Here is a 25,178-nt window from a genome sequence, read left to right on the forward strand (position 1 = left end):
GTGTTTTTCATCTTTAACTCAGTTAAACCAATAAAGAAATTGTTAAAAATAAAATTATTGTTAGTTTCTAAATGAAATTGAAAGTATATGATAAAAAGGTTATAAACTTTGTATGGGAAAATATGACGAATAATACAGGAGTTTGGTTCTGTCCTTTTAACCTCATCCACGGGTGCGCTTCCGGTGAAGAAATGCATCGATTTGATGCAATTCTTGCACCGATCCGTTCCAGTCTTCTTACCGGTTGCGGAAAAAGACGAGCGCGTGACCCGATTGATACCTAGTCCGTTGTACATGTATATAAATCACAAAGTAGCGTAACATAATGCGCGCGCAGATTGCTACATCCACCGGAAAAACATATAAAATCAACTGTGATTGGTTGCAGCCTATCAATTAATATATGTGTAGTAACGAATGAAAGCCATTTCTACTTTTTAATGGATAAAGGGGTAGAATTGTTGACACAGAAAAATACCAGAATACATCTAACTTTAAACTGTCATATTAAAAACATACCACGCCTTGCAATAAATTTTATCATGATTTAACAGAATCTTATCTTGAATCAAACAGAGTTGTGCATTCGTATCATTTGAGTACACATGTTTTCCGATCTATCCATATGCGCTTGTGCAAGAGTAAGACCCGTGGCATCCACATTCACAGTTCAACAATCCAAGCGTTCTAGACCTGTGCCGAAAGGTGGTAAAGGGCGGTAACTGATTTCCGGTGAATGGATTTCTACACATAATACACTCATCCTTGCACGTGACTCTTCTCTGAGATAAGGGGCAGTTCACAGATCCGCTACAGCGGCAGAAACATCTCTGGAAGTGACACTTGGAAAGCTGAACCCCGAAAACAGTCAGTGACGTGTACGATTCGCCTCTATAGTCACAGTCACGACAACGCTGTAAAGTGGTGACGCCCACAATGCAGGTGAGAAAAACTAGGACGAAACAGCAACGAGAAACCTAGCAAAAGGCAAAACACATTCCTTAATTTCAAATATTAAGTGAACTGGCACGATGAGAAAAAGCAAATTTATGTTTGTTTGCATTGATATTTTTTGTAAAAACCAGTAGAGAATTTGTTTCTCTTGTGCAAAACTATCACCAGCTTTGATAGGTGAGGTACCACAAATGCTTGACCTATGCGTGGCGTTTACGGTCGTAGTAATGGTGATTCTTTGCCGTGTCAATGACTAACGTAATGCAGGGCCTCCTTTTTTCAAGGTCATATCAAAACGACGTGTGACCGGAGTTCGCGAATACGAAGCGAACGCTCTAACTTCTAGGCTAAGTGTGAAGATGTTCTTAACCATCGTGAAGAAATGTTGGAAGGAGAATGTGCTTACAAACATTCGAAACAGGTACTATATAGAGAATTTGTCAGATAATTCATATGTCGACTTGTCTGATAATCATATTGACTTGTCAGTTAAACATGTGGAATTGGCAGATAATTATGTCGACTTCTCGGAAAAATCTGTGTTCATATTTTAAATTTTGATATGCTTGTACCATTTGCTGGCATTTATTGTCCGTCGTTAAGTCTGATAAGTCAACAACACGATCATACAAGTCAATATACCCCTCTGACAAGCAGGGGTGTGATTTTTCACCTTTTCAGAGGAAATCCTCTGATTTGCTCAATTTTCGAAAAAATGTAACACTCTGGATTTGATCTAAAGTGGCAGAAAATTATATTTTTCCAGGTAGGGTGAGGTGTTTTCCTCCCCTTTTGACCAGTTTTCCTCCGATTTCTGAGGAATTCAGTCACATCCCTGGACAAGACAGCATTGTAATCTGAAAACTCGACAAAACCATCATCAAGTCAACTTGACAAAGCATTATGTTGACCTGTCAGATTTTTTTGTCAGCTTGTGAGGTCATTACATTGTATATCGACTAATCAGATCATTAGATTGTCTAGTGGATAGTATATCATATTTACAGTTACTGTTTTATTTGACAAGTGGACATCTGAGCAGTAGATATAATTAACTATAAAGTCGACATAATTATCTGACAAGATACTATTGGAAGGTTCCGCTCCCGTGACGTATCCGATACGATAAAAATAGCGTCCCCCCCCCCCGTTTCTTCGCCTTCCTCACAACATAACACAACATAACCCTGCCATAACTGGACTATAATAAATGTAATAACTGTTGACTACAGTTCTTCAACGGGATTGGGATATGTACATGTGGTAAATCAAGAATCAAAGTTTGCAACATAGGGCATTAAAAAAGAAAACCTTTATGTTTATACTAAAGTCAACTAATAATCAGATTTCGCACTATAAGAAATCAGTTTTTATGCTATAGTAAATTAAAGTATGTACGATAGAAAATCAAAATCTCAAAGTGTTTAAAGCAGTAAATCAAAGGTAACACTAACTTGGAGTATAATAAAGTTTTACAAGTAGCAAATCAAAGGATCGAAATATGTACTATATTATGCTAAATCAATGAATTAGAGTACATTAAACTTTAAAGTACGTATATATAAAGCTTTTCTATGATAAATCAAACTGTCAAAGTTTGTTCATATTAAATCAAAATATCAAAGTGTTCTCATATTAAATCAAACTATTAAAAGTTTGTTCATATTAAATCAAAATATCAAAGTGTTCTCATATTAAATCAAACTATTAAAAGTTTGTTCATAATAAATCAAAATATGAAAGTTTGTTCAATTTCATCTTAAAAAAATTAATATTGTATATTATTGATAGGAATTATGGGATTGATCAGTATTCGTTATCTTCACCTTTCATTAAATCAAAATATCATAGGTTTTTCATATTCATCGAAATAAAATAAAAAAAACCTTTTAATTTGGTATTTTTTCTAGGAATTATGGGATTGGGGTCAGTGTTAATTTTGTTTAATATAATCCCACTAACACTAAAAGCTTAGTTATAACATAACGCAGGCGAGGTAACGATCACTGAGTATGAATGAAATAAAACAAAAACACCACACACGTTTTGCAGGTAAAAATCAAGGTGAACAACTTACAGCACAATCTCTGCTGATTGGAATCCAAATTATGAATCCCTATATTGAAAACACCTACTGTTATATATCAGATTTAAACGAAAATTTCTTTTTTCATACGATAAAACAACTCACCATTGTGCGATGCATGTTGGATCTTGTCGTGAGGGATGACAAATAGATGTTTTTATTGCTTATTTGAGTGAACTTTATCGTGCCCCAGTTTTACGCGTTAGGATGGAAAAATAGAATAATTATCTGAACATTTAAATTTGCATTATATAGACAATTGAGGAAATCATATCAGAAATATGGGATTGTTACAGATTATCTTGTTTGTAAGTGCAATCTGACGTGGGTCAGCTGTTGTCTGGTGTGTCACGTGCCGGTAGTTAGGGCATTGTTTGCGTGTCGATTTCGGCCAGATTACTTTATTTGCGTGATCGGAATGGAAGCTTCGCGATGGTTGTGACCTGCCAACTAACGAAGGTTGTTCTTCCTGGGTACTAGTCCGAAATATCTGACGTTTTCCTGGCTTTTTTTATGATTTTGATATTTATCGTGCCAAGAAAACGTCAGAACCGGCGCCATTACGTAAACTGGAAATTCTCCGCCTCCAGCTGGAGACGGCATTCTCGGGCCGATTTTAAATACTTACGAGCCGAATTTAATGTTAAACTCATAATTAATCAATAAAATGATGCTTCTATCGATTTTATAGGATCCTTAATCACATAAACAGCCTCATGAAAACATTTTAACAAACTGTCGAGCTGTTTTGAGTCACGTGACTCGTTTGCTCAAATGACAGCGAAAATTCGGTTGACCTCAATTGTGTGCTTCTGTTATCGAATTTTGGAGTTAACCGATATTAGTAAGTACAAGAAGCATGTTAACGACCTACATTTAGGACCCTCCCAAAAATGTTATAGAATTTTAATGTTTTGATACTGCTAGGAATTCAGTTCTACCACAAATAATAGTTTGCATTATCAAATATTTGAATTTTGTTTCTATCTATAGATTCTACAGGGGGGGGGGGGGGGGGAATCGGGGCGTAGCAGGTGAAAAACAATTCGCCTCTGCAATGTTGCCGACGTTCATCTCCCGCTTAAGGATGTACGGGACTGACGATTTTGAAATTACCGCGCAACTCCGAATGACGTAAATAAATCCTATGTCGTTCGCATCTCCTGTTTGATTCTGAGTGTATGTTAGATAATATCTACAATGCAATTAATTCTATAGATATATTTTACATAAACTATGACAAAAATATTATTAGATTCGAAATATAAACAAATCGCGTAAATTTTACGACTTTAATTACTTTTCGGCAATGTATAGATATTGAGACTTTTGACACATTGAAATGCGGGGGAAACGCAGATTTCAGTCAGCTAACCAATTAAGTTATAGATACCTTTAAATACGTAGAGTATAGATATTACTGACCAGTAATTTATCTAAATGTAATAGCTGAAAATCACCTGACATTGACTTGTCTCCATTTTTGGTAATAATATCCATATTTGAACGATGGTAGAGAGAAATGTCTAAACTCATGAAATAAATAATTGTTTAATATATGTAAGTGTTATTTATTATTATAAATTCATTATAATGTAAAAGGTAAAAAAAAAAAAGCATATTTTTTTTAAATACTACTTTCGCCAATGCCACGAAATAGGTCACGGGAATGTGTATATTTACACGCGGTAAGATGACACTTAAAACTGCATCTATCTAGAATGAAACAAAATGTGTCTTCATAGTTGCAAATGTCATACAAGAAAAAAATGTGTTCCTGGATTCATATTTCATAGAATGTGCATATCAACACGAGGGCAGACAACATTACAAATCCTAACACAAACTGTGCCTTAATAGTTACAAATGACAAACAATGAATCTCGATAGAGAGTCAGTGAATTCATGTAAATATAAACACCCTGTCTGCACCAAATCTGAAAGTGACAATGCCGGAAAAACTCTCAAACATTCTTCAATGAAATTTCAACAATATTTCGTTCTGTGAATCATGGTAAGGATGAAGCAACAGATGGAACCAATATGTCTTCCCATTTCGAGGATATTCGTGCAATTGGAGAATATTTAGTCTACGTTGTTTTTATTTTCACCATTTGAATCATGAGGCATAAGAAAATCCCACTGTCAGTAGCATGCGTGTGTATTCTTTTCTTTAATGTGTTGTTTAGAATCAACAAAACTGCGTTATATATTTGAATAATATGACAATGAAATATTTTATTTCAGTGTTAAGAATGGTTTTTGTTTATTCTAACCTTTTCCTCGCGTACAGTTTTGGGGGAAAAAAGGCCTGACGAAAATTATACAATTCATTTCGCTCAGTCTCCGATACACGCAAGCTTAAACCATCAATGATTTTTGGAGAGGAAGCTGTATAGAGTATAGTCTTGTTGATGTTTAGAAAAGTCAATATTTCTCGTACATTGAAGCCCCCTCCGCTTTGTTTCTTACAATATAACGAGTCAATAACATGTAGCCTCCATGATTTATTTCAGTACTGTTGATCTGATTGAAGGTACATCTGAAGAATTAAGAAATACGATTATGGAAATTTACAGGCCTTTGATTCAAAGATTTAGGAAACTTGAAACTTTCTTTTTCCTGTTTAATCCTCTCATAAAATAACAGGTGCTTTTCATGCTTTATTTGTGCAAGATATACAGTCATCGTTAATTAATGAATACTCACTGGCACGGCATCTTTTGCCCTATTCACTGCTCTTCCAATCTGAAGACGGAGTGAAAATGCGTATTTTGCAAATCGTTCTAGCATATCTAGTTTTAAGCGTTAACACCAATGTCTTTGGTGAAATAACAGTAGAAAAGTTCAAAAAGCAGAATTGTCGATACGGAGGGCCGCCTATAGACGGCGCTGTTGTAGAAGTCAAAGCGAGATCTAAATTGAAATGCGCGGCAGAATGTTCCAGACAGGCGTGCAAGTCCTTCACATATGACAAAACAACAGAGGCGTGTCACCTGAGTTCTTTTCTCATTAGTGACGAATCCGGAGTGTGGTATTGTGCTCCATTTTCACGTAAGTTTCATTCCTGTTGAGATTGATATCAATGTATAAACATAGAAATGAATTTAAAATGTAAATATAAAAAAGATACTATTTTAAAAAAAACCCATGTACATTAGGGTATGAACTGCAGCGCTTCACGCCGGGATACTTTTCACGAAGCGCTTATGAAATTCATTTTTGAAGTTAATCTAATCAAAATACAGTGTTTGTAGACTTATCGCAATGGCAGGAGTTATATCGTTAGTAGAACACTTGGCCGCATTCAGAGAGTACGAGCTCGATTAACAATCTGGCTTGTTAGCAATATCAGAAACCTGCTACACAAGGATAAAACAACATTGCATTCAGTTACCCTATTCATGAGTTTGGCGAGTTTTAGATTTAGAACAGTTATAAATCGTAAACTTTCATTTTTCTCAAATGCCTCAATGACATGAAATCTAGAATTCACGATCTAGATCGAGAAGTTAATGCTCTGAACATGCACTGAGGAACATATACTGGTCAAAGGAACTGATACCGGTTAAAGGAACTGATACCGGTCATAGGAAAAAAATACCGGTCAAAGGAACTGATACCAGTCAATGGAACTGATACCGCTTAAAGGAACTGATACCGGTCAAACCAACATATACCGGTCAATGGAACTGATACCGGTTAAAGGAACTGATGCCGGTCAAAAGAACTGATACTGGTCAAAGGAAATGATACCGCTCAAAGGAACAGTTACCAGTTATAGGAACTGACACTGGTCAAAGCAACCAATACCGGTCAAAGGAACTGATACTGGTCAAAGGAACTGATACCGGTTAAAGGAATTGATACCGGTTAAAGGAACCGATACCAGTCAAAGGAACCGATACCGATCAAATGATTGATTGATTGGGGTTTTTCGCCGTTTTGGCAATATTTCAGCCATTTGACGGCGGTTAACTTGTTCAATTATGTTTGGTTAAGAGTGTTTGAGTTTCCCTGTCGGACCCCAGTGAACATACTCTTTTTCGAACATCATGGAGAGGATCTTTTGCGTGACAAGGGGGTTGTGATCCTTGACACGCGACATCCTTTAACGTCCTGATAGAGGTCAAAGGAACTGATACCTGTCGAAGGAACTGATGTTGGTAAAAAGAACTAATACTGGTCAAAGGAACTGATACTGGTTAAAGGAACCGAAACCGGTAAAAAGAACGAATACCGGTTAATGGAACAGATACAGGTCAAAAGAACTGATACCGTTTAATGAACTAATACCTGTCATTGGAACTGATACCAGTCAAAGGAACTGACAATGGTCAAAGGAACCAATACCGGTCAAAGGAACAGACACTGGTAAAAGAAACCAATACCGGTCAAAGGAACTGACACTGGTTAAAGAAACCAATACTGGTGAAAGAAAATGATACCGGTGAAAGGAATGGATGTCGGTCACAATATTTTTACATAAAATATAAGGATTAAAATGATTTTTTTTTTATACTAAAGTGATGAAATTACAACAGAAAAGCACTTAGATATCTTGAATTTCAGAAAGTGTAAATAACAGAGGTATATATTTAGAACGTTTTTTGTTGTTGTTGTAGAGTTCATTTTGTGATGTTCATGATCACAATAACAGCCATTTCATCACAAACGCGTTACATTGACGGAAACTAATATCTAATAACAAATACATGTAGCTAATGGTGTTTGATACTTGCTAACGAAAGAAATTTCATTCGACCTTAATTCATTGTGATTAGCAGACAGATCAACAAATGAAGAGAACGAACGGAGATAATTCTCAATAAATCCTTAAAAAATACAAAAATAATAAGCATAGGGAAAACACGGAGCCATGTAAACACCGGAGACAGGATCAAGGTGACTAGGAGGAGTGATCATTTCTCGTTGACCGCCTAACCCATCATGAACCCTCTATCTTGACCGGGTAAACGGAATCATCTGCAGTAGACTGCTCTAAATTTTGTATTCTCTTCCAGATTTATAGGATTGGTCATCGTTCGTTATCTTCACATTTTAGGTCAACCGAGTAAACGTAGGATACCTATTGCAAGTTGTTGTCTCCCGGCGTCGTGCGTTAACAACTGATTTTTTTTAACTCCTTGATAACTACCAGTTCAATTCTTTTCATAGTTGGCATGAAGCATCTTTGGGACAAGGGGGGGGGGTACATAAATTACAAGACTGTTGCACTCCTGGGGTGTTTGGGGCGGGACAAAAACTGCCCAAAATTTACTAATTTCCAAAATGTTTCTTCTCTAGAACCGCACAAATGTAAAAAAAAAAAAAAAAAAAAAAAAAAAAAAAAAAAAAAACCAAAAAAACCCCCAACTATATGCATAGTGATGTAGAGAAGGAAAACCTTTAGCAAAATTGTAAATTGGATGATCTCCGGGGTAGGGGTTCTGACCCCAGGGTGGGGTCAAACTTAATGTATAGTGTTTATGTGTAAAACACTTAAATAGCATATTTTAGTGCTAGTGATACTAAACTGAAGCTAAATAAATATTTAGAAAGAGCAGGTAGTCCTTTACCAAGATTGTAAATTTGATGAACCCAGAGGCAGGGGTTGTGGCAGGACAGGGCAGAAACTGACAAAAATTGACCAAATTTCAAAAACCTTCCTCTCTAGAACCACACATGTGTAAGAAAAACAAAATGCATAGTGATGTAGGGCAGGAAGGCCTCTACCAAAATTGTAAATTTCATTATCTCAAAGGTAGGAATTCTGACCCCAGAGCGGGATGAAAGTTAGTATATAGTATTTATGTGTAAACACTTCAATAACATCTTCTTTAGTGCTATCGATACTAAATACGGAACTTTCGGGATATGCCGGAACGACCGATTATATTTGACGTTTATACACCACGGTCACGTGATTATAACCAATTGTAGGGCAAAGTTGACATCGATACGTGTGGTGTTTTGCTAACAGACGGTCCGTAAAGAGCTATGCGCAGTCCCACGATGACGATCCAACTCATTATTGGTGCTTAGTACCTGGTTGTAAATTAGATGGAAGGGAAAGGGCGCATTTAGACGCGTACCATTGGATGCAAGGCGTGGAGTTTTACCGATATCCTCAAGATATTCCCTAGATTTATTTCCCGCGCCGACTCGCATAATTTAATCAATTGTATTTTCCTATAAAATGGTTGTAGTGATTCCTTTCTTTCAAAAATAGCATTTAAATACAGTAACTTGATAGCAATTAAAGTATTCCATGTTTGTTTACTTAGTTGTTATTGTAATCCGGAAGTGATATGCTCTACAATTACGTTCAACGCGCGATAAAAGTCAGAGTGGATCCGTATCTCGAAAGTCCCGTATTGAAACGAAATAAATATTTAGAGAGAACATGTAGTCCTTTACCAAAAGTGTAAATTTGATGATACGGGGGGTAGGGGTTTTGGAATCTGGGTGGGGCAAAACTAGCCAGTTATTAAATGTGTGAAGAATATAAATGTTAACTGCTTCTTGGTTGCTATCTTTCCAATTATTTTCAAATTTGGTATGAAGCATCTTTGGCACAAGGGAAACATAATTGTAAATGTTGGGATTCTTGCACCCCTGGGGCCTTAGGGGCGGGGCAAAAACTGTGTAAAATTGACTAATGTTAAAAAATCTTATTCTGTAGAAACCCACATGTGTAAGAAAAACAAAATGCATTGTGGTGTAGGGCAGGACGGCCTTTACATAAATTTTAAATTTTATGATCCCCGGGGTAGGGGTTCTGAAGTCAGTGCGGGGCCAAATTTAGTATATAGTGTTTATGTGTAAAACACTTAAATAACATATCCTTTAGTGCTATTGGTACTAAATGCTAACTGGGTATGTAGAAAGAGGAGGTAGTCCTTTACCAAGAATGTATATGTGATGATCCCAGGGGTAGGGGGTTTTGTATCAGGGTGGGCAAAAATGGTCAGTTATTAAATGTGTGAACAATAAAAAGTTTTAACTTCTTCTTGGTAACTACATGTACATGTATTATTTCAATTCTTTTCAAATTTGGTATGAAGCTTCACTGGAACAAGGAGGACACATATTTTAAGATTCCTGCACCCTGGGGTCTTAGGGGCGGGACCAAAAACTGCCCAAAAATGTCTTATATTCAAAACTGTTTTTCTCTAGATCCGCACACGTGTAAGAAAAGCTAAATGCATACGTAGTGATGTAGAACAGGAAGGTCTTTACCAAAATTGTAAATTTCACGATCCCCGGGGTAGGAGTTTAGACACCCAGTCGGAACCAAACTTAGTATGTAGTGTTGATGTGTGAAAGACTTAAATACACGTAACATCTTCTTTTGTGCTATTGTTACTAAATTGAAACTAAATTCATATTTAGATAGAGCAGGTAGTCCTGTAAATTGTAAATTGTAAACTTGATGATCTCCTGGGTGTGGGTTCTGGCCCCAGGGTTGGGCGAATCTTAGTATATAGTATTTATGTGTAAGTTTGCTGATGCTGTATAAAATCAAAATTGGGTCTGATCATTTTATTTGGGTTCATCATTCACTTTGTATGGGTCCACCCCACCTTGTGTTTGGTCCATTCCTCATTGTGTGTTTGGTCTATTCTCCACTTTGTGTTTGGTCCATTCCTCACTTTGTGTTTGGGTCCACCCCACTTTGTGTTTGGTACATTTCTCACTTTTTTGGGTCCATCCAACTTTGTGTTTGGTCCATTCCTCACTTTGTTTGGGTACACCCCACTTTGTGTTTGGTCCATTACTCACTTTGTTTGGGTCCACCTCACTTTGTGTTTAGTCCATTTCTCACTTTGTTTGGGTCCACCCCACTTTGTGTTTGGTCCATTCCTCACTTTGTTTGGGTCCACCCCACTTTGCGTTTGGTCCATTCCTCACTTTCAAACTAATTTTGCTTGAGTCTACTTCCCACGTGGCTTCCCCAAATTCATATGAGGGCGTGTGTAAAATATGGGTAAAAACGGTGTTCCGGCAGTAACTCGAAAAAGTGCTATTCATTTGTCCCACTGATCACTTTGTTTGGGCCCATCTAGACTTTGTTTGGGTTTACTCCGCATTTTGTTTTTGTCCATTCTCTATTTCTTTGTGTCTATTTTCCATTTGGTTCTGGTCCACTTCATACTTTACTTCGGAACACTCTCAATTCGCTTGGGCCCACTTCCGACTTTTTTAGTCCATTTTCCATTTCGTTCAGGCCCATTTTCCACCCAATAGCACTTTATCCAGATCCTCTTTCCACATTCTTTACCTTGTTCAAGTCCAGCCCCCACTTTGTGCAAGATTATTTCCCACTTAGATTGGGTTTTTCCCCACCCCTTCCCATCCCACTTCCTTTGGATCCACCCTCTCTTCCTTTCCACCGGCCTTTTACACTGTCAAGTGATTATTATTAACATGTATTTTTAATGACATTGATTTCATTCAGGAATTTTCTATTCTAGAACAACCAACCTCTTCGTCCTGCTCCGCCTATTTTCGATATTATCGAGGTGTTTGTATCGCGACCATTAACAAATCCGAAGACTCAACATACGAACAAATGAATGGAGTATGTAATCAGATTAATGGACAGCTTTACCAAATTGAGGACATGCTATTACTATCTACCACGAAAAGGAATATTCTCCAAACCTATGTGACCAGTAAGTGAATTCATTTTCATAATAAAATTATCTTAACAGATCATTTAATTTTTCGTGGGGGAGGGGAGGCGTTATTTCAACTAAATTGGTTTTTCATGAATATTCATCCTCCATGAATTTGAAGTTGAACATACCCAGAGTCCTTTTTGTCACCAGTTGGATTTCTGCTTTCCTTTTCTGATCGTTTTTGAATAACTGCCACTGTGAGCTAAAGTTGAAAACAAGTTTACCTGTCCGATATCCCTTAAACATATACAACTCTTAGTGTTCTTTTTTTTCATCGGTAAATTCCATGCATGATGAAAACTCAAGTTCTGGTTTAAGGATGAATTCAACCCGTCTTTCCATCCATTAAACATATGCATGTGTTAACAAGATGTGTTTTTGAAACACAAATGCCCCCTATAATGGCCAATTCAAAAGACGGCTAAGGTCACAAGGACAAATATCTTGGTACCAGTAGAAAGATCTTGTCACAAGAAATGCTCATGTGCATTATGGATGCTCTAATATTTACCATTAGAAGTTATGACCGATGTCATTTCTTTTAAAAAGTAGGTCAAATTTCAAGGTCAAAAGGTTTAGTACCAATGGAAAGGTCTTGTCACAAGGAATACTCATGTGAAATATCAAATCTCTTAGAGTTGATAGACAATTACTTACTGTTCAAAAGTTATTAGCAAGATTAAATTCTCAAAAAGTAGGTCAAAGGTCGAGGTCACAGGGTCAAAAATGTTGGTACCCACGAAAAGGTGTTGTCACATGTGAAATATCAAAGTTTCTAGCACTTACTGTTCAAAAGTTATTGGAAAGATTAAAGTTTCAGACAGAATTGTAGAATGACAGGTAGGACAAAAACAATATGCCCCCGATCTTCGATCTCCGGGGCAAAACAAAAGTAAGGATAGTATGTTATTGTATGTATTTATGTAGGTAGGTAGGTAGATAGGCAGGTAGGTAGATGTAGGTGGGTAGGTAGGTATCCAAACATTAAATATTCTCAGTATCCGGTCTTTAAATATTTAAATTATAATATAAAAGCCAACACGAAAGTAAAACGTTAGCGCTTCCCTTAATGGTGACCGCCCAGTATTCCGACGGTCCGATAGTCCGACGGCCAATTAGTTCGCCGGGCCGGTATTCCGACGGCCCGATAGTCCGACGGGCCGGTATTCCGACGGCCCGATAGTCCGACGGGCCGGTAAGTCAACAAGTAAGATGGCTTGGATAACTTAATGGGTGTGTATAATCTAATCATTAAATCATATAATAAAATGAATGTTTTTTCACTCGTATTCATAAACTATCATTTTTGTTATAAATTTATGAAAAAGTGTCATACAAGTATTTTGAATATGTGCTGTTTTCATGCATAGTGTATTGTTTTTCTCTTTAATTACATTGTAAGTCATTTATCTTCGATTTCAACTATCGACATGTGTATTGATAATCACACTGTTGGCTTAGCTCCTCCCACTAGTTATTTTGGCTTAGCTCCTCCCACTAGTTATTTTAACCCCGCCTATTGGGACTGCTGGCACTGCGTTTCGGTTTGTTTACTAGAACTGCTGTGGGACTGCCCTGGCACTGCTTTCTGTCAGGTTGAGTCTGGTTGGTTCTGTACAATATTCACCTCGTCCTTTGGGCTCGGTGAATATTGTAGTACTCAGGCGGCTTAATCACTGTATTGGCCTCAAAAACAGCACTATTTGTATAATGTTACATTTTTTATCAATTTGATGGTCACTGGTATCTGTTAATTATATTGAAAAAAATTGCATATTAAGGGGAAATTTGGTTATAATTCTCATTTTTACTAAGAAATCAGAGAAATGGAAAGTTGTTTTAAAACAGCATTCCTCATATGTTATAAACATCAGCTTATACCACATGCATGTATTTGAGTAACAGGCATTGGGTGTGGTAATAGTGGGGAGAATGGTGTATATTGATATATCCCTGTAAGCTCGAAATAAAGGACACCACAGAGTCGTCCACCTCTGCTTCATACTTAGATATTTTATTGAAAGTAGAAATCAACGGCAAACTGACAAATCAACTGTATGACAAACGGGATGATTTCAGCTTCTCCATCGTCAACTTCCCATATTTATGTAGCAATATTCCATTATCACCTGCATATGGTGTTTATATACCTCAACTGATTCGATATGCAAGAGCTTGTTCTGCGTATAGTCAGTTTTTAAATCGAGGTAAGCTACTGACAAACAAGTTGATGGTACAGGGATTTCAACAGTCTCGATTGAAGTCAGTATTTCGCAAATTCTATGGTCGTTATAACGATCTACTTCGTCAGTACAACCTCGCATTGGGTCAAATGCTGTCTGACGTGTTTCATACCGATTGTTAAGCCGTTCTTGGCAAACTGATTTTGACTGCGGATAACTCCGTTTACCTGATCAGGATATAGGGCTCACGGCGGGTGTGTCCGGTCAACAGGGGATGCTTACTCCTCCTAGGCACCTGATCCCACCTCTGGTGTGTCCAGGGGTCCGTGTTTGCCCAACTATCTATTTTGTATTGATTATAGGAGTTATGAGATTGATCACTGTTCGACATCTTCACATTGCATGTCCTACAACGGAAAACCAAAAAAAGGAGGTCATTAAAAGTCTTAGAAACATACAAATATTTACAGTATTAGCTGACATTATCTTAATATTTATGCTATAGACATTATATATTTACTAGGAATAGAATAAACATGTTGCTTCTCGGCTGCATTTCCTTAAAATAACTTTGATATAAACTAGTGTAAACATTTTCTTCGTTACGGACGACATTTAATGGCATGGCACTGTAATTTACAATCTCAATCGGTTACTTGGTGGTATTTTGAGTTTTAGTTCAGAAGATATATTTACCAGCATCATATACATGTACTTCATTTAGAATATATTTTTTAATTGGGGCATATTTCACGCCTTTTCGTAACAACCTCTTATATTATTAAATCACTTCTTATAAGATCTTGACTCACATGGATAACGACACCGGGGCTCTGTTTTTCCTTTGTTTGCTCTGTTTGCTTTTTAGGCTTCTTCTTTTCTTTTCTTTCCCTATTTTGCTAACAAACATGGTTATTGCAAGTATTATGAATGTATAAATAAATGCTATTTTTGCCAAATCATACCATTAATGTGAAGAAGTTTTTTTTATTTTACTTTCTGTACGCGACAGTTCATTGTAACATTCATTTTGTTTTGATTGATTATACAGATTAAAACTTACAACACGTGTAGCACTCTTTCATCATCGACCAAAATATCATTTGCCTCATTATCTTGATAATAATTTCATAGACTACTAAATTCATATTCATACACAAAGACCTACAGTGTAGTCAGTTAAATCTAAAAAATGAAGTAAGAATTTTATCATGTCAGGGAGTAAGACGCGGAGAGACTTAAACATATGGGGCTCACGGCGGGTGTGACCGGTCAACAGGGGATGCTTACTCCTCCTAGGCACCTGATCCCACCAGGGGTCCGTGTTTGCCCAACTATCTATTTTGTATTGCTTGTAGGAGTTATGAGATTGATCACCGTTCGTTATCTTCACCTTGCATTGAAAGGCAATAATTATTGTGGTTTTTTTTAAAGTTATGTGTTTTGGCCAGATTTCAAAGCAATCCGGTTTAAAGCTTGACGATGTTTGTCCGTCCGTGTAAAAACATTGGTTGAATTTCTCTGCAATGGTAAGGGTCATTTACTACATATTTTGCCTGTACTTCATCAGCAGTTTTAATTTCCATCATAAATACCAGGTTTCTCTGATTTAGTTCACAATTGAATGATTTTGATCAGAAATTGATTGTCTGATTTTTAATCAGGCCGTGTCGAGTTTGGCGGCTTCTGGTAATTTCCATAAAATAATGCCTGACATGAATAAATTTTAACTCTATTAATCCAAATGTTTGGTAATGGTCAACATGTCGGACTATCGGACCGTCGGAATATTGGACCGTTGGAATACCGGCCCGTCGGACTATCGGACCGTCGGAATACTGGGCTTGAACCCGAGTGTTACATCTTTCAACTGATTCGATACGCAAGAGTTTCTTTTTTTTCTGCGTATGGCCAATTTTTAAATAAAAGCAGGCTACTGACAAACAAGTTGATAGTGCAGCGGATCCAACAGTCTGGTATAAGTCAGCATTTCTCAAATTCTATGGTCGTTATAACGATTTGCCAATACAACCTATCATTGGGTCTAATGTTGTTTGACGTGTTTCATACCGATTATTAGGCCGTTCCTGACACACTTATTTTGACTATGGATAACACCGTTTACCGGATCAAAATATAGGGCTCACGGCGGTGTGGCCGGTTAACAGATGATTACACCTCCTAGGCACCTGATCCCACCTCTGGTGTGTCCAGGGGTCCGTGTTTGCTCAACTCTCTACTTTGTATTGCTTGTAGGAGTCGCGTTTCACCTCAATGTATTACTTAACTTATTTTCCGGTATTCCGGGACTTGAACATGTTTATGAACACGAATTCTGCTTCGCAATGATGCAGAATTCATTATGACCCCCGCAGGTTTTAACATTTTGTTTTATATGGACAACTTTGTATTTGTTAAGAAATATTTACAGATCTCCGTTAAGAGTATTTGGTTTGATGTGGCGCAGAATTCGGGAAATCCCGTAAGGGAGTGTCGGCCTGACCACTGGATGACCCCCACTAATCAGTGCACATAGAAGATTGTTTGTATAAAACTTCAGTGATGACGGATTAAAAGCGATTTTGTTACACATGGTTAAGTGCAAAAACATTAAATGTTCGGTACCCACGGTAACGAACATTTTAAGAAGGCTCACGAAAAACTGCATTGTATTATGGTACAAATCAATTAAAAATAGTCAACCTTTGTTTTCTGTACCAATGTATATAATTTAAATCAAAGTAAAGGTGTACACACATTTTTGTTATAATTTGACAAGGACTCAACCATTGTAAAAAACACTTTTGTGATGATAATGGCATTTTTGTATTTTTTGCACGCCTGGTAGTGAAACGGTATCATTGTATATTGATGAAGTACTGACAAATAGCTATATATCGTTGTTTTTGAAAGAGGAATTTATTTTTGTTGGTATGTACACGCCTATCCCCTATAGAACACTAATAACGAATATTTCAAATAATGGTAACGGGCATTTATTTTAAGAATTGAACAACTTCACACAGAAGCATGGGAAGATTCAAAAGGCATGCATAGAAAGGTTAAAGGAAAAAGACAGTGAGCAACAGCCTGCAAAATTGATATCGGGTCCAAAATACAGAAATGTCCGCGACCCTTGGCCTTTAATGTAATATCTCAACGTGGATAAATTAATATCCTGCAAAATTTATATCGGGTCCAAAATACAGAAATGTCCGTGACCATTGGCCTTTAATGTAATATCTCAACGTGGATAAATTAATATCCTGCAAAATTGATATCGGATCCAAAATACAGAAATGTCCGCGACCATTGGCCTTTAATGTAATATCTCAACGTGGATAAATTAATATCCTGCAAAATTGATATCGGATCCAAAATACAGAAATATCCGCGACCATTGGCCTTTAATGTAATATCTCAACGTGGATAAATTAATATCCTGCAAAATTGATATCGGATCCAAAATACAGAAATGTCCGCGACCATTGGCCTTTAATGTAATATCTCAACCTGTAAAATTGATATCGGGTCCAAAATACAGAAATGTCCGTGACCATTGGCCTTTAATGTAATATCTCAACGTGGATAAATTTGTTACTCTACTTGGGACATGAAATTTTAATTTTCTAGTTCAATGAGTTCTATAGTATCGAAAGAAACATTAAAAATGATATCTAAATTCAATTTCTCTTTTTTCCCCTCCAATTGTGTTGCATTGATATGAATTCTCTTTATATATTAAATCTTCCTCGTACAATGCTTAATATGTCCTCGTATGCTTTTAACCAAACTTTTCAACATATCGTGTATTCAAAATACTAAAGAACATGACCCACGAACCATGAAAAATGGCCTAGCCTGGGATATTGAAAATTTCCGTATATAATAATCTTCGGGATATAGGCTTTCTAGAAATGTTTTTCCTTTTTTCATATATTCTATACTTTTGTGTTACTATGACGTTGAATATTGTGGTATTTAATGTTAAAAAATTAACATTTCGGGATACACGTCACAACAATAAACCTCCAATGACCATGTACGGTGATTCACCCTGTACAATGTACATAAACCTATAAATTTCTAAATATATCAAGTTATATGCACTCAAATAGCTAGAATGGCTTAATCAATGATCATAATACGCATTTTGGACCAAATTTGGGAAATAGAAATAAGAAATATTTTGGAAATGGTGTTCAAAGCCGTGATTGTTCAACTTTACTTTTAAATTATTATTACTTGAATTTTAAAATACTGAAATAAGAATAAATATAGTATGTAGTCTATTTACATGGTGAAAGAAGTGAATCATTGGAACAATTCTGTTTCATATCATATTCCATAGTTTTTTGTTGTTGTTGTTTTTGTTTTGTTTTTTTTTTTGTTTTTTTTTTTGTTTGGTATTAAAACGACCGAGTATCGATATCAATGGTAACGAACTAAATTGACACCGCGTCATGTTCAATACTTCTCATTACCAGCTCGTTATAGTTATCGCGCTTTGATGACTCTTGTGCGTCATTGGTAAGAAAATGCACAAGTCTCGCGAGGAAGTGCAAGATTACTGGGGCATAAAGGAAAAGGTCATAGACCCCCCCCCCCCCCCCTTTTAAGAGTTAAAGTACATAGTGTATTTGTAAATAAAATAACCATTGGTCAAACTGCATTTTTCAGATATTCTAACACAATCTTATTAGAAATGTTACATGTTTTTTAAACTCCACCACACCTATTTTAAAAATTCCAAACAATGATGTTCTCTGTCGTAAATCCATCAATATTTTGTAATTTTCAAAATAGCTTAGATGCAAGTTTGGAAACGCATTAGTTGTGTTAATAAGTGTTATAAACGTCTTAAAATACAGTTTGGCATATGTATAATTTGTTCTAAAATACGGAAATTGAGGGGGGGGGGGGGGTATGTGTACGATTACAAAGTCCATGCCATATGAACTTGTCCTAATTGTATGATAAAATAGAATGTCTTCATAGCCTGACAGAATAACTTTAAAAACATATTAATAACATTAATTACAAGAAAAGTTCTTGTGTTGGATGTGCATATAGGTATTTCCCTTCACAGTTCTTCTTGCGATTGATGCTTTATATCGGTCAGATTTGGCAGATTTAGTACCTGCACTCCCTCACATAGTTTAATAAGTTCGTCTGTTTTCTTGTAAGAGTAACCAATTCCTAAATTTGACTTTAGAATTTTAATCAGTGTTGTGATTTGCAGTCGGTTATATATAATATGTATCCGATACCATAACTTATATTGTATATGCCTAAGTAATGTTTACGTATGTTGTCCCAATCTCTACCCAGAGTTGTCGTTCCTTGCTCTCATTTACACCTCTGTCAACGTCTCAAGGGTTTTACAAGATTTTTGTAAAATGGCACTTTGCTCAAATAAGGTATGGTTTTGACTTCAGTTACAAAAATATACGTAAATAAATAAATATTAAGCAGATGTCAAGTCTTTTTGTGACACAAGAAGCATTGGTTTGGGTTGAAACGTGGATATTGGGTAGTTCTATTGCACCAGGCCTATACATAGGTACATGAAGAATATATAGGAATGGGAAAATATCTACAAATAGCTGTTTGTCCTACATTTTCCCGATATTTTATAAAATAGATCTTAAGTTTTATTAGCCGTAAAAACAAGTGGATTTACATGTGGAATAACATTGCTTATTTTGAGACGTTAACAGAGATGCAAGTGAGAGCAAGGAACGATAACTCTGGGTAGAGATTGATGTTGTCCCGGTAGCACGACTTCATGCGCCTTTAATTTGAAGAGTTCCACTAATGGAAATGATAAGTATTCGAATTTACTCGGAATTACACGTTCAACAAGCATTTGCTGTGAAACCTGATTAAAGGAAAAGTACTGTAGACACCTAATAGTAAGTATCAAATGATCTTTTTTGTTACATGTACATGTAGATTCCATAGCGTGGATAATAACAACACACCACTGATATAGGGGATCAGAGCCAGTACATTATTGATTCTGATAATACGATTTGAGAAATGATACTGTACAAATTTTACTGTATTTATCATCAGCAATAATTTTATATTCCTATACGTATTAATCATGTAAAGATACTGAGGTCTTTTACCCAACAATTTCAAATGTTTGTGCAATACATTATTGACTGACAGAACGTAATTCATAAGCTATGATCTAAAAATCTTTCAGGCATTAATATAGATTTGAATAGAATATATCCTAAGGCTCTGTAGTTTTAAATTGTTTGGATTATATTGCATTTACATGTAATGTATACATGCTTGTAAATGCCACAGAATGAGAAATAATCTAAATTGTTTGGATTATATTGCATTTACATGTAATGTATACATGCTTGTAATGAGAATGAGAAATAATCTAAATTGGCCTATTTTCATAATGTTCCCAAAATAGAAGTATCATGTAGATCTATACAGGAAATAACATTTATAAATCATAATGATAATACTAGTAGTTTATAATAAGTAATTATTCTGCTTAAATCAAATACCCTTTTTATTGTCAACAAATACATCACTGGTAGAAAGGTTATAAAGCTTTTATCTAGCACAAGTTTCCATATTCTAAAGATTTACATATGTCAGTAAGTCCTCAAAAGCAGCTTTAGGGGTTCCCAGGAGATTCTGATGCTCACTGTTAGTTAGACTTTCACTGTTGTCAAAATCCAACCTTATTTTCTTTTTTCTCAAACCTTCAGCTCTCAAAAACTTGATTGATTAATTGTGGCACTCCTGTTTTGTTGAACATGGTGTTGTCAGCAATAGGTTCAAGTTCTTCTATGTCTTGTTGTAGGTGATTTGTACAGCAGCGAGCCCCGGCAGGAATGATGGCCTCTTTTGAAATGAAGATTTCATGCCTTATTCCTACTGGGACTACAACTAACTTTGGACTGGTCGCTTGCAGATACAGCATGAAGTGTGCCCTCTTGATGTACATGGGAATGGGAGTGATACAGAAGGAGGATTAATTGGAAGAGCTGCTGCTGCTGGTGATGGTACTGAACTGTCTTGAACCTGTGGCCTAACCGACCTGATATTCTTCCGTTTAATATGGGAGTAACACACACACTCTGACATCTATTGCACAGAAAATCATGATCAGATGGTGCCCTACCTATCAGAGTGGTGATCACTGTCCTATATTTCTTCGAAATCCTAGATCTGTGTTTTGGTTTAAACTCTCCATGGACAGTTGAAACAGAGAAAGAATTTGGGACCACTCCTTGGCATATCTGAAATATTTATGTCATATACATGTAATTGAAATTATACAATTTGGGTTGGATGAAAATCTTATCTTCATGTTAAAACCCATAACCCTAGGTTATTTTTCCTAAAATCTAATTATAAATCAATTAACTTGTTAATTAATGCTTGGTGAATCAATTAATAAATTGTATTTAAAAACTTGGAATTATTTTTTTTTCCCACTATTAAACTGAAAATGTGTATCTTCAAATGTTTTGTTGATTAATGTCAGTGTGAATTATAGAGGGAATATGGGGTTTACAACAATGTACATTACATGGTTAATTTATTTCTATATATAGTCCATGGAAATTTCTGTGGAAACGAGGAAGGCTGCTTCACCTTTATAGATGGGTTTTTTCCCTAACATTTAAAACATGTATTTTCAATATCCATTTTGTATATAGCACAAATTAAAAATTCTAAAATCAATTAAAGCGTTTGAAATACACGTGTATATATAAAACAAAACGAAAGAAAAAAAAAAAACTAGGATCCACCACTAGTAAGCTATGTTTTCCATTTAGAGTTATTGCCCTTCAATCGAAAAAAAAAGCAAATAAATATAATTAAATAAATACTCTACATTTCAACACAAGTTATGTCAAATATTATTTAACAAGATATACTTTGATATGTATTTAAATTGACCGACTTCATTAAAAACAAACCCTCTTTGTGTTTTTGTAGGTTTCTTTCCAAGTAAATAAAACGGACTTAGTAATTTACAAACTTAAATAGTTGAAACTGAAAACAAAATGTTACCTCTGTTAACTCCGTTCAATGAATAAATATAGTGCATTCAAATTCGCAAGTTCAAACGTAAATTAGATAATGCTACTGATTGTGTTTGACATTGCCGTAATATGCGGACATTTGTTAGTGTAACACGTTGGTACAACTTTACAGTTACGATTGACAGACTTCATATTTTATAAGTAACTTTGAACTGTAGCCTATAATAAACGTGTAAAAGTGTGAGAACCAATGGACAAATTCATACGATAGAACATACTGTCTGTATACATGTATATATCGCACATCTCCATGCGTAATACATGTGTACATGCTGGGCCTGCGCCTGTGTAATTGAAATGTTTACTGGGGTATTCCGTATGGCCGTATAAGTTTGTACTGAACGCTTGATTCGAACATTCATTCTGTTTAGAACAATATAATTTTTAAAGTAACAAAAGGTAGGGAAATCGGAACTTTAAAATCCATCGGAGCGGATTTTCGGAATCAAACATACACAATAGGTGTAACCCCCTCCCCCTCCCCTGTACCTTTTTACCATAGGCCATGACTCTCATATTTACTCGTTTAGATATTGATTTTTTATTTAAAAAATATATAACAACATAAAAACTCCCCTCTTTGCTGTTTCTTTTTGAGTCGTATCAACTGCGTTAGATGTATGTATTGACTTCCTTGGAACCTGACGTTTCCAGACGACACTTTTGTTATAATTATTATTATTTTTTTCGACATGGCCGCATTGATTACGAGTTATTTTTTTTAATGGAAAGTGTTAATCTAACTTTGCATTTTAATTTTAGTTTACAAAATTGAGTCGTGAGTAATGCGGACCATGTAAATTTATAGACTGAAGTTGGCAAATTTATGCGATTTTCCCGGAAAACGTCAAACTGCGGTAGGTTTGGGCATTTACTTGAGTGCTTTAAACATCCAGTGTAAGGAAATGATTGCGCAATAAAACTTGGTTCATGTTATGGATAAAAAATATCGTCTTAGATTTATTCTAAAGTGTTCTTTAATTTTTCCAAATTTGGTAAGCCAAAAATGGCAACTGTGGGTCATGTTCTTTATCGAAAAGTATTAATTTGTAGAACCAAGCAAATAATATGTTTTACGGCGTGACCGTGTTTGAGGGCGAAGCAAAAAAGTTTGGGCATTTGTATCTATATCCAAAACAGGACAAAACAACCCGAAGTTAGCACGCGGACGGAGCTGTATCAAAGCATTTTAATTTTGGACATTTGATCCGCCTATATATTGAACGCGGGAAATATAACACAATTGATATAAACAGTACTTTGTGACGTCAAATTCAGCGTCGTTATTTAGCAAATTTACAAACATAGCGTTTGAACCACAACAAAAACATGGCGATAATCGTGGGGTGATTATATATGATTAAGAAAATAAAATTTACATGCTTTTACGATTTTATGTAACATCTCAGAACGATGTGAACTAGGGTAGACGAGATTCAAAATGGAGGAATACATGTCCACGTGCTAATATTCGAATCGACGCCATTGGTATCAAACTTTTCAAGTTCCATAGGTATGGTTTAATTTTTCATTATTTTCCTATATTTTCCTTTTAAACATGTATATATACGTATTACCTATAGGGAGAGCTCCGCTCTCACGGCCCTTCGGGCCGTGAGAGGGCTTTGTCCCCTATGAGATAAATCAATTTTGACTATTGACTTTAACGAGTTTGTTGATATTACCTAATGGTAACGGACATTTTGCATCTTTGGAGTACCTTAAATCAGCATGGTGCTACACAAAGACCGATTAAATGTTGTATAAAATCTTTTACTTCCAGATTCTGTGAAACCTAGCAGATAAAATGGCATATGATTTTACGAATAACATCAAAGTTGATATTTCGATTTTTCATTATGCCATTTGGACCAAGTTATTGAAAAAGGCTGACTATGAATCTTTGTGATAAAATAATATTGGATCTTTCTTGAAAGTCGAGTTTTGTTTTATAGTTTGATGGGAACCAGAAAAGTCTGTCCCGCAATACTTGGAATTATTGGTGAAAAAGAAAAGATAGCAAAAAGTGATCGCGCTCAAAATCACACAGCTTCTCCCCTCTGTCAGGGCGTGTTCGAATCCCGCTCGCGACAGTAAGTGAGAAAGTTTCCCAGTTTACTTTCGGGGGTTCGGTGGTCTCTTCCCAGGTACATTGTATCTTGGTTCTCTCTTCCACCAATAAAAAAACTGGGCGCCAACATATAACTGAAAAATTATTGAGTGTGGCGTAAAACATCAATCAATAATTTAAACAATACAACATTATAAGTAGGGCAAACACGGATCTCCGTTCAAAAACCTATTATTCGAATAACTATCGTATAAGCAGAATTTTTAGCGATGATTTAAATTTGGCCTTATTAGCAAGAGTGGCAAGATCGCTAAAATTGAACATTGCTAACAATTTATTCCATATCCAGAGTAATAGGTATCTTTCCCGGAATAATAAATTCGCTGAAATTCGTTTTTGCTAATTATATATATATATCCATGTTTTATGGGGAAATCGCTAAATTTATGCCGCGCTAAAAATTCCCTTACTATAGTATATCACAATATGGTATTATGTTTTGTTTCCAGATTTTCTCAAGAATGGGCACTACGTCATACAGGGTAGATTGGTCATCTGTGTGCCGCCCTTAAAATGTTGGAGAAATGAAGATGGTACAGTGGCTGTTCCCTTAACCTTCTTCCCTCCCCCCGATAACGTACTGGCTATTGATGCCCGTACAGGTGATGTCGATAGCAATGGCATTGATGTAAAAAGTACACGAGGATTTATTTGCGAGGAGGTAGATATTGATGACTGACACTCTTCATGGCGATGTGTAAAATTGTGAAACGACCAATTGACGTGGCTGCCGCTATTGTTTAAAACTGGCATGAATAAATAAATACAGTGGAATTCTCGGTGTCCAGCATATTTCTCTGCTTATCCGCCATATTAGATTAATGTTCTTTAGTATATATCAGGGTTCGCATGGTATATAAAGGGACGAGTTTTGCTACGCTTCACTTCACATCAGTGTTGTCGATTAACCTGTGCGAAAGGTAACATGTACATCTCCGATACTTAGGTATAAGACATCCAAAAGAAAACAAATCACATTTTAGAACACCATGCAGTGCTCAACATTACAACAAAAATATCCTACACTAATATATCATTCTAAAAGCTTCG

General features: G+C 36.0%; 2 protein-coding genes across 2 annotated transcripts; one reads left to right on the top strand and one right to left on the bottom strand.

Annotated features, from left to right (window-relative positions):
- Nucleotides 1-482: 482 nt before the first annotated feature.
- On the bottom strand, nt 483-3,262 carry LOC125661538 (uncharacterized). Its single transcript, XM_048893579.2, has 2 exons — nt 3,146-3,262; nt 483-977 (listed from the first exon to the last, which is right to left on the bottom strand). The coding sequence occupies exons 1-2, from the start codon at nt 3,158-3,160 to the stop codon at nt 618-620; spliced, it is 375 nt and encodes a 124-aa protein (XP_048749536.1). The 5' UTR covers nt 3,161-3,262; the 3' UTR covers nt 483-617.
- Nucleotides 3,263-5,986: 2,724 nt separating this feature from the next.
- LOC130049552 (uncharacterized) lies at nt 5,987-24,902 on the top strand. The gene is made up of 3 exons (XM_056147369.1): nt 5,987-6,094; nt 11,518-11,718; nt 24,578-24,902. The coding sequence occupies exons 2-3, from the start codon at nt 11,616-11,618 to the stop codon at nt 24,805-24,807; spliced, it is 333 nt and encodes a 110-aa protein (XP_056003344.1). The 5' UTR covers nt 5,987-6,094; nt 11,518-11,615; the 3' UTR covers nt 24,808-24,902.
- Nucleotides 24,903-25,178: the final 276 nt, after the last annotated feature.

This window comes from Ostrea edulis, chromosome 8 (assembly GCF_947568905.1).
Source record: "Ostrea edulis chromosome 8, xbOstEdul1.1, whole genome shotgun sequence".
NCBI classification, from domain to species: Eukaryota; Metazoa; Mollusca; class Bivalvia; order Ostreida; family Ostreidae; genus Ostrea; species Ostrea edulis.

Coding starts and splice junctions, on each gene's coding strand:
- LOC130049552 (XM_056147369.1), top strand. CDS start 11,616: ATGAATGGAGTATGTAATCAGATTAATGGACAGCTTTACCAAATTGAG. Junction 11,719..24,577: donor TCTCCAAACCTATGTGACCA/GTAAGTGAATTC, acceptor TTTTGTTTCCAG/ATTTTCTCAAGAATGGGCAC.